The sequence below is a fragment of the Corvus cornix genome, chromosome 2, assembly GCF_000738735.6.
Source record: "Corvus cornix cornix isolate S_Up_H32 chromosome 2, ASM73873v5, whole genome shotgun sequence".
NCBI classification, from domain to species: Eukaryota; Metazoa; Chordata; class Aves; order Passeriformes; family Corvidae; genus Corvus; species Corvus cornix.
The window spans coordinates 93599695-93609939 of NC_046333.1; the positions used below are offsets into that span (position 1 = coordinate 93599695).

The 10245-nt window shown below is 42.2% G+C and overlaps 1 protein-coding gene across 1 annotated transcript; it reads left to right on the forward strand.

The window, feature by feature from the left end:
* Positions 1–224: 224 nt before the first annotated feature.
* TDP2 (tyrosyl-DNA phosphodiesterase 2) lies at positions 225–6382 on the forward strand. Its single transcript, XM_010393831.4, has 7 exons — positions 225–431; positions 505–593; positions 2506–2673; positions 3699–3790; positions 4253–4371; positions 4760–4930; positions 5739–6382. Exons 1-7 carry the CDS (start codon positions 240–242, stop codon positions 6018–6020), a joined length of 1113 nt encoding a protein of 370 aa, XP_010392133.3. The 5' UTR covers positions 225–239; the 3' UTR covers positions 6021–6382.
* The last annotated feature ends 3863 nt before the right edge of the window (positions 6383–10245 follow it).

The window sequence follows — 10245 nt, forward strand, 5'->3', positions numbered from 1 at the left end:
CCCCTGATCCCGGTTCAGCCTGTTACTCTGCAAGGGGACAGAAGGTCGTATAAACGAGCTGCCCTCCAAGTGCCCGTACCTTGCGGAGCACCCGGTCAAAGCCCTGCGACTCCAGCATGTACTTCATAGCCTCCTTCAGGCTCTCCACCGTGAACCCCATGCTGCCGCCCCGCTGACCGCCCGCGCCCCGGAACGGCAACCCCGGCGGGCGGTGCCTCCCCGCGCCTTCCGCCGCAGCCATGGAGGAGGGAGCTGAGGCGGCGCCGAGCCCGCCGCCGGCGGGGCAGAAGCGGGAGGAGGAGGAGGAGGAGGAGGCGGCGCTACATGTCGCCAAGCGGAGGAAGGTGCTGTGCTCCGAGTTCGCCGCCATCACCAGCAGCGACGCGGCCGTGGCGCGCCGCTTCTTGGCCGGCAGCGACTGGCACATGGAGGTACGGCCGGGGCCGGCGGGGCCGCGGGGTGCCCGGCGGCGGCCCTTCCCTGCCACCCGCCCCTGTGTTTCAGAGAGCGCTGAACGCCTATTTCGACCCGCCGCGGGGGACGGAGGCGGCGGCGGGCGGGGCGGCCCCGGGCAGCGCGGACACCGGCAGCTGGTAGGTGATCGGGACAGGGGGATGTGGCAGGAGGAGGCGGGACGGGGGTCGGGCAGCGGAGCGTCCCCGGGTGCAGGCAGGTTCCCCGAGGCGTAACCTGGGGTGCAGCGCTGCCCTCCCGCCTGGCATCGCACCTCAGCTGACGTGTACCGAGACAGGTGATTCCTGTTCCTTTTCTGCACCCGTTCTTGTCCTTTCCCGGCGCTTCTCTCCCTTTGAGAGGCTGTCAGGCTTTTGGGCTGCATTTTCCCTCTGTGGATCCTCTGGATTGGTGGATTGCGAGCCCCTAGCTGAAGGCACAGGCACATTTTCTTCTCATTGCCTCGTCTTGTGCAGTAATACATATACAGAGATTTTACCGTACACACATTTGTATATGTGTAATTTATGCATATTTGTATTATACTAGATGTATGCATATTTATATTTCTATAAATAAACTTGGCAGGTACATGCACACCTTGTTAAATGTACCTGTGAAAATTAAGATGTAAGATCTGTGTCTTACATACCCAATCTCATAGCACACCTGGACTGAATGTACACGGTGTACTGAATGTATTGATCTGCATGTGGAATTGAACTTTTCCAGACCTCTGCCTGCCACGGTTTAACCCCAGATACCAACTAAGTAGCATGCACCCGCTCACTTGGACACCCTCACACACCACCACTCTCTCAGTGGGGTGGGAAAGAGATTTGAAGAAAAAAGATAAAATCCATGGGTTGAGGTAAAAACAGTTTTATAAATAAAATAGTAATAATAATAATAATAATAGAAAATAATTTCTAATGACAAGGGAGATAACAAAAAGAGAGAGAGAAATGGAAGCCAAGAAAGGTAAGTGATGAACAGTACAGTTGTTCACCACCGACCGAGTGATGCCCAGCCCATCTCTAAGCAGCACTTGGCTCTTCCTGGCCAATCCCCTCCAATTTCATTCACTGAAGGTGATGATCTATGGTATGGAATATCCCTTTTTCCAGTTCAGGGCCGCTCTCCTGACCGTGTTTCTTCCCAGCTTCTTATGTACCTGGTAGAGCGTGGGAAGCTGAAAAGTCCTTGTCTTGGGGTAAGTTAGCAGCAAAAACATCGGTGTATTATCAACATTATTCTGACCAGGTTTGCTTGGCAAGGTTTTGATAGTGAGGCGCTACAGGGTAGCTCCTTTGAGAAGCTGCCAGAAGCTTCCTCTGTGTCCGACAAAGCCATTGTCAGCTGACTTCAGGATAGACCCACTGTGGAACGAGGCTGCGCCCATCAGCGATGGTGGTAGTGCCTCTGAGATAATGTACTTAAGGTTAAAAAGTTGCTGTACAACAGCAACTGCAGCAGAAGAGAGAACTGAAAACAGCCCTGCAGACACCAAGGGTCGGTGAAGAAGGAAGGGTGGGAGGTGCTCCAAGTGCAGTACTCCCTGGGCTCTGGAGGACCCTACACTGCAGCAGGTGGATACGTGAAGAAGGCTGTGATCCTGTGGAAAGCCCACGCTGGAGCAAGCTCCTGGCAGAACCTGTGAGCCTGTGGACAGAGGAGCCCATGTTGGAATAGGTTTGCTGGCAGGACTTGTCACCCTGTGGGGAATCCACTCTGAAGCAGCCTGTTCCTGAAGGACATAGGGAAAGAGTGGGACTATGGGGAAAGGGTTGAACTACTCAAGTGCTTTGGATTACATTAGTCACCATCTGATTAACTGAAACCAGAATGGTAAATGTTATCTTGTGTCTATAAGGAGGAGAAAGAACCACTTCCTTCACCTGTGTAGCACAGCTCTATGACTGCAGCCTGTATGTTTTAGTTACTGCGCTTTTCAATGATGTTGAGATCAATACATGCTTTAGAAGATACGGGAGGTAAGCACAGGTAGGTTAGTATTATGCGTGGTGACAAACAAGTACACTCTCTCTTTAGCATTGACCTCACAGCAGATGCAGCTACAAGTAATGCTGGTGTTGGTAGTGCAGACTCGCAGCAAAAAGAGGACGACAGCAGCTTCTCACTGATCACCTGGAACATTGATGGGCTGGATCTAGGAAACCTGAAAGATCGAGCTAGAGGGGTCTGTACGTACCTGGCATTGTAAGTGTAGCCTCCTCTTTGTATTGTCATATACCTGGATTCAACAGGGGGAAAAAAATGCTTCTTGATTTAAGTATTTACAAATCTTCATGCCCCAATTATCTTAATGTTAGATGCAACTGTACAATCACCTTATAAATCCTGAATAGCTGAGAGTTGTTATACTGACTGTAAGAGGTGTGAACCTATGTAGTGTCCCAGAGGTTAAATATTTTGAGATGGCTTTTAAAAGTCTAATAATGAGCAATATTGTTTAAGTTGCAATTGTACATTACAAACCTACGTGTATCCCATACATGAAAAGGGAAAAACTGCAAGAAACTTGCAGTAGTGTGAATAACTTCATGCTAGAGCAAACTGAAACAGCAACAAAGATTTTTTAGTGCGTTGTTTTCTCTTGTGGTTACTGTTAGTTGCCTTATCAAAAAAAATGTGCAATATAAAAGCAATAGAATCTGTGATTACCCTTTATTTTTATAGTAATGGGAGCCTGCCTGGAATATACTGATGAGGAATTTAACAGTGACATAAACTGATGTATCTTAATACAGTAACTTCCCTGTGTAGATTAAGTTGCTTAAGCAAGTAATAATTTCCTGTCAAAACAGCAGAAACCCCTTAAATAAAATCAAATTTCACTTGGTTTTGTTAACCTGGAGTGGTTGGAATCTTCAGGAGAAGATGTCCCAAAGCTATTTTGCAGCTGCTTAAGTTGAATTCCTTATGTATGTAGTATATGAAACCTGCAAGGTCATGGTATAAGGAAGTCATGCATTTTATTACCATGTCAGTTTCATGTTCCTAATAATAATTGTTTCCTCCCTTTTAGTAATGGTGATGTCTACGTGCTGCTAAATACAATTCAGATAGTTTTTTCTTTTTTAAAGAACAGATTCTTACAAAACCTAGGAAAATGAGGGCAAGGTGCACCTGAAGTCCCTGACTTTGTTCCATTGTGGCCTCAGAGTGTTGCAGTACTACTTCTCAGTCATTAATTGAAATTTTTCTTGCCTTGCTGATTTCAGATACAGTCCGGATGTTGTGTTTTTACAGGAGGTCATCCCACCACACCTCTCTCTTCTCCAGATGAAAGCAGGCAATTACACTATTATTCCGGGTAAGAGAAAAAACCCACAGTTGCTAAAGACAAAAACCAGAAAATAAAGTTTGGGTTTATTCTGTCTCCCTTGCCAAAACCTCCAACCATTTTAAAGAACATAAGGAGTAAAGTGAAGAGGGAAGCACTCAGTGTTTCTGTGTTTTGGCATCAGCATATAGCTTGATGCAAATTATGCATGTGAAAAGCTTGCTTTTCTAGCATTTTCCTTGTAATTTTTTCTGCATTTTGAAAGACTGGTAGCAAGGGTAGCCAAAAAGTACTGTAGATAAGTAGTTTTTTAAGTATTTGCATTTAAAACATCTGAAGAAAATCAGACCATTATTACACAACTTTTCACTAATAACTTAAAAATCAACGTATTCTCACAGATCGTGGTAAAAAGGTCTCTTTCAGAACCTTAACTGTCTAATGGCACAGCAGAAGATATCCTCAAACCTTTCTTTCCTTGGTCATCTTTAGGTAACATAGATGAGTATTTCACTGTCATAATGTTAAAGAAATCAAGAGTGAAGCTGCTGAAGCATGAGGTAATACCTTTTCCCACAACTGCCATGAAGAGGAACCTTTTGGTTGTGCATGTGAGTGAGTCAAGATGTACTAAACAGCTGTACTTCTGCCTTCCAAAAAAAAAAAAATCCCAAGAAAGGCTGAACTGGCTTTTTCTCTATGACAGTCTCAAACAGCAGAAAAACTTCTTCTCCAAGCATACAAACCCAGTTGCATTTGATACTGACAAATCTTTTATGCAAGTTACTTACCATACTTTATTTTCAAGTCTCATAACCTCTGAAAACAAAACTAAAAGCCTGTATCCTTCTGTAAGCCCCTTTTCTTCAATGTAAAACGTGTATGTGTAATAATAGCCAGAGCTCTGTCATTCAGTAATTTGCTTTGTGATTAGATTTTTGTCGTTGAGCTTCTTATCGTGATGCAGGTAGTAACACTGCCTCTTTGTTTCACACATAGGTGAGCGTATCTGGTGTTGAACTTTGCCTTATGACCTCTCATCTGGAGAGCACCAAAAATCACTCTAAGGAGCGTATAAAGCAGCTGCAAATAGTGTTAAATGAAATGCAGAAGGAGTCTGAGTCCACCACTGTTATATTTGGAGGGGATACAAACCTCAGAGACAGCGAGGTAAATAAAAATAAGCAACTTTGCTATCTAGAGAAGGTATTCTGACAAAACCTTCTCAGGCTTTTCTGCTGTCTTTATGAGAAATTACCTGCTTAGGCAGAACAGAGGTATTCAACACTTATTCTTAAAATTTGGGACTGTAGAAGTAAGTAGACGTAAGCATTGTTACGGCTGAGGTGATTTATATGGAGAGCCCTTCCCAGTAACAAAATGCTGTATTAACAATAGTTATATCTGAGCAGGTGCAGGCAGATTTGATGGAAGTTTTGACCTCAAAAACATCTTCTGATTTTGAGAACCTGATCTTTACTTGTTCAACTCTCCAATTCCTTGAGCTTCTAGAATCAATGAAGGAAGAGGGTGCTCTGGAGAAATAGATCTTAATCCCCCGTAATCAAGACATTCAAAATTAGAAGTAGTTTTTGGCTTCTGATACTAAAACTGAAATTTGTGCATTATTACTAGAAGGTCAGAGTTTCAGCTCTCCCTATCATAAAATTCCATTGCAGTGAACTGGAACAACACTGGTTTAGGAAACATAGTGTGTTGACCCCTATACCTCAACATTTCAGAGCTGAAAATTTATTTTGGAACATTTTTTGGATTTAGAAAGTGCTACAGGAATTGGTTATGCTTAGAGTATCTGGAGAAATACCATAGTTCAGAAACATCTCTAACATCTTTGATTTTTAACAACTTACATTGTGCAGAAAAAAAAGCAATGCTGTGGCGATTCAGTTGTCCTTTTTTAAGGTACAATTTGCGAATTCAGTATCTTGTGGAATTTTTTTCCTCCTTCTGCCTTCAGGTTACTAAACTTGGTAACTTACCTGACAACATTAAGGATGTGTGGGAGTTTTTGGATAAACCTCAGCACTGCCGCTACACTTGGGACACGCAGTCCAACACCAACCTGAATGCAGCCTACAAATGCAAGATGAGGTTTGACCGTGTTTACTTCCGGCCTGCAGTGGAAGGGGGGCATTTTATTCCACGAAGCATGGACTTAATAGGTTTGGAAAAACTAGACTGTGGCAGGTTTCCTAGTGATCACTGGGGTATTCTGTGTAATTTTGATGTTATATTATAAAAAAGAAAAAAAAGGCTTGCAGTATTAGTTTTTAAGTGATTTATTCTTGTTTTTACAAAATTTTATGCTCTCAGTTTAAGGTAGGGCATATTTAAGTTCTCAGCTCTAATATGTTCTTTGCTCTTGGCGTCTGCAGGAATGGCTTCATTTCAAGCCAGGTTTCCCTTTTCTCATTGTATGCATCCTTTCTTAAATCACGTTTTAAAATATTTATTTTTAACAATATCTGCGAAACCAAACATTGTAGTTTTAAAATGGCAGGAAAAACCTGTAAATAAACATACTCAGTGATTTCAAAGACACTTATTTTGGCATGTATTATGATCTCATAATAAAGGCTGCTTTTTTGTATTTTAAGACTACTTTTATTGTGCCTTCATTGTTTATTTTATAACCGTTGCCATTATCCTTTACAACCTTGTCTTTTGTAAGTGGTTTTGCATTAGCTTCTGAAGTTTGTGTTGAATGTACACACCCGTTCAGGCAAGACAGAGAAGGAGCTGAGGAAGGAATGACTAGAGTCTTACAAAATAAGAGTTTCCTAAGTAGAAATCGAACTACTATTAAACAGATTTAAGAACAGTATGCCTTCTATTTGGCAAGAAAAGGGTATAGGCAGAAGTTGTTCACTTGGGATGGTGTATACCTTACTTTGTGTTTATTAGCCTGGATATGAGGTGCAGATTAAGAGGTGTTTCAGTGAGTTCCTAGAAGCTCTTATAAACTGCTGGGCAAAGCCTGAACAGCTCAAGGCCTTGCTGACTTCGCAGATCAACCAGACCTTCTTACTCTATGAACTGTGTAATAATCAATCTCATAGAAGCTGTTGTTCTATAGATGTGCAATGCACTAAGCTGATTTAAAAGGGAAAGCCTCCTAACTTTCTGATGTGAAGTTCAGTGCACAGGCATGGAGAAAAAGGAGAGATAACCCGTGAGTGATGTGAAGTGAACAGAAGTTGACAGCCTGAATTCTTTTACTTCTTTTTATTGTTGTCATTTGTCTTTGGTCTTGAGTCCAAAGCTTACAAATAACTTTGTAAGTTATTTGCTGCACTACTGTGGTGGCTTGGTTCCACCTAGTAGCCAGTCTGCCACCCAGCCACTGTCTCTGTCCCCTTCCCCAGTGAGGTGGGAGGAGAAAATCAGACAAAAAAAGAAAGCTTATGGGTTGAGATAAAGACACTTCCCAATTACCCTCCTGGGCAAAACAGACTTGGTTGGCAGAACTTAATTTGTTTCTGAAACACAGAAAGTTCGACTGGAACATGAAGAAGAACTTCTTTACTGTGCGGGTGGTTGAGCACTGGATCAGGCTGCCCAGGGAGGGGATGGAGTTTCCCTCACTGGGGATATTCAACAGCTTTCTGGACATAATCCTTACTAATGTGCTCCAGTGGGCTGACTCTGCTTGAGCCAGCAGGTTGGGCTAGATGACTGCCAGTATTCACTTCCAGCCTTACCCATTATCACATTCTGTGACATTAATTTAGGGCCAGTAAGTGTTTGACCATGCTTTCAGTAAAAATACCCATCCTGGTGTCCAGTCTAAACCTCTCCTGAACAAGCTAACCTTAAACTCCGCTTCCCCTCATTGCAGGAACAGGGAGGCCTGAGGTAGGTGTGGTTTTCTGTTCATTCAGCAGGAGGCCAGGTGACCTTCCTAAACAAGCAAATAAACCTCAGGATGTTAATTCATCTCCACAGAAATCAGCTGCAGAAGTCTCCTGTTCTGCTTTCACTTCTTTAAACAGCAAATTCCTTTTATTAAAGGTGAAAGAGAACAGCCTGTTTTGGGAAGGATGTCCAATCCTTGATTGCTTTCAACATACCCCATTATTTTATAATAACTCAGCTTCAAAACCAAGGAAGGAGAAGTCACTGATACATTTTTAAACTCATGTTGAGCCCATAATCTCTTGTTTCTATTCCCAAATAAGTAGTTCTATAAGAAAGTGAAAAATAGGTAAAACTGCCAGGATTTTTCAACTGCCAGGATTTTCCTTCTGGGCTGAAAACGGGGCTGGCACAGATCACACATTATGACTTGCTCCATGACAGTCTTGTTCCTTACCAAGAGCCTTTGAAGAAATGTCATGGGGTTTGTTGTCAGGGCTTGCACCTCCTCCCTTTCCCTGGTAGTTCCAGCCGAAGGATTTGGGGGGGAAGGCAAAGACAGTTTGACTTTTCTAAAAGTGTTAGAGAAGGGGAAAGTACAATAAACTGATGTTTCATCACCAAGAAACACCAGTTTATATGGCCTTCTGTATTATGGCTGCTGTCGTTTCTGTGGGTGCACCTTCTGGACTATTTTGGAAGACGTGAAAGAGGCTGACTCGTGGTGTTCTGGAATAGGTTTTTAAATTGGGAAAAAAAGAACGGGAAAAAAAGCATTTTGAGTAGTGTGTGATCCAGCTGAATGCCTCAACTCCAGATCCATTTCTAGCATTGAATGATCCCTCCTTTGATCAGCAGTCTTTCTTAACCTTTGGAATAGATAGTGGGTGGGGACGTAATAGCAAGCAAAGACATAACATTTTTATGGGCCAATTCATTTTTATAATTACAAACAGCAGGTAAGAGGAAGGCTCAATTCAGTGCAATTAGTGGTTAGTCATTCTTTTAGAATGAGGAAATTATGCATACATCCTTTAAAAGCATTCTTGAACTACAGAAGAGGTGGTAATACTTTAATAAATATAAGAAGACATAAACACTAAATGTTTTATTGACTACTGGATATGAAGCAACACATCTTTAATTAAATGTACTTTAAACCACTTAATAAGCACCCAAATTACTGACAATCAAGAGCAGTCAGAGCCTTTAAATTAATTTGCCTCTTAACTTAATCATGATGTAAAAGTTAAAATATCTGCTGAATACAGCAACTAAAACTTAAAGGGGTAGAAACAGCAAAGTTAAACCAAACAAAACATTTCTTGGGCTGCAATTTGTAGTTTGATTTATTTTCCTGATTCAGTAACATAGTATTATGGCATCTATACATCCCAAAGGATTTATACAAACGTGAAAAAATGCAATAATCCTCCATATTAATAATCAACAGTTACCTGTACTTGTGGAAATCATGTACTGTTGGAGGCATTATTTTATTAGTTCTTTGTTTCAGTTATCAAGAGAAGCAATTTCTTCTGAGAATCCAGCCAGTCTTAAACACTTCTACATCAAAAGAGCTTGAAGTTACTAAAAGAGAAGAGATATACCTAGAATAATGTTAAAGATATGGGGAGGTAAATAATAAATAGATAGATGTATTTAAAAAGAAAAAAAAGGGGGGGGGAATAGCAACACGTAAATTTCCCAAGGTTCTGTTCACTAAGAGTATAATAAATATTCATTAATGAAATGCACAGATTTCATCTTTTTATTTCCTGGAGGCAAAGCCTGTGTAACATCAGCTCAGAGCAAAGACTGCCAGTGACTGAGAAGTCTTCAGTGCAACACTGGCATTTGAGAAAGTAGGAGGCTTTAACAGGAGGTGCAGTAGGCAGAAACGCTGCTTAACTACAGCAATTGAAATGGAAGTTATACTGTTTGTGCAGTGATAGCACTTAAATGAAAGACAAAAAGGAAGGATTACACCATGCCATTATAACATTTTGCTCTATTCTATTTCCTGATACTATTACTGGTGGGACAGGGGCGCTAACGAAAACCTACTCAGAAATAATTTGTTGAGGCAGAAGCTTTACCTGGACCCGAGAGAAGATACTGCATGCAAGTACAACTGGCAAGGCTGGACAAATACATCCAAGAAAGGGAACTCAGTTCCTTGTGGCTCTCAAAAATTCTCCCAATTATTGAAAAATCAGAAAAAAATCTGTCTCGGATGCCTCAGAGGTGAATGCAATCCTCCTTTTCAGTGTTGGCAGACACTTCCTTGAACTGAAACAGGTCAGAATTTTTTCCATTTAAGATGGAACGTGCGGAAAAAGGGTCTTTCTGCAAAAGCACTACACTATCTCACCAAGGTTTGGTAACCAAACTAGTGCATCTTTTAGACCTCCAAGCAGATGGCTGACTTGTGAACAAGGCAGATAAGCAGGGGAGAGAAGAGTTCATGGTGCCCAGAGGGCTGCACCAGCCCCCTGCAATGGTAGAAACCTCCCAGTAAATGCCATACCTCAAGTCAGGGCTTCCCTGCCACCAGCACCGAATGGATGGCAGAAGGGCCTTTTGATGCAGATGGGATGGGTGCTTGC

Bases quoted from the DNA above. Each gene is read 5' to 3' on its own strand.
- TDP2 (XM_010393831.4), top strand. From the start codon at position 240: ATGGAGGAGGGAGCTGAGGCGGCGCCGAGCCCGCCGCCGGCGGGGCAG. The intron at 594-2,505 runs GTAGGTGATCGG...CTCTCTCTTTAG, and splicing joins AGCGCGGACACCGGCAGCTG to CATTGACCTCACAGCAGATG. The intron at 4,372-4,759 runs GTGAGTGAGTCA...TTTCACACATAG, and splicing joins GGAACCTTTTGGTTGTGCAT to GTGAGCGTATCTGGTGTTGA.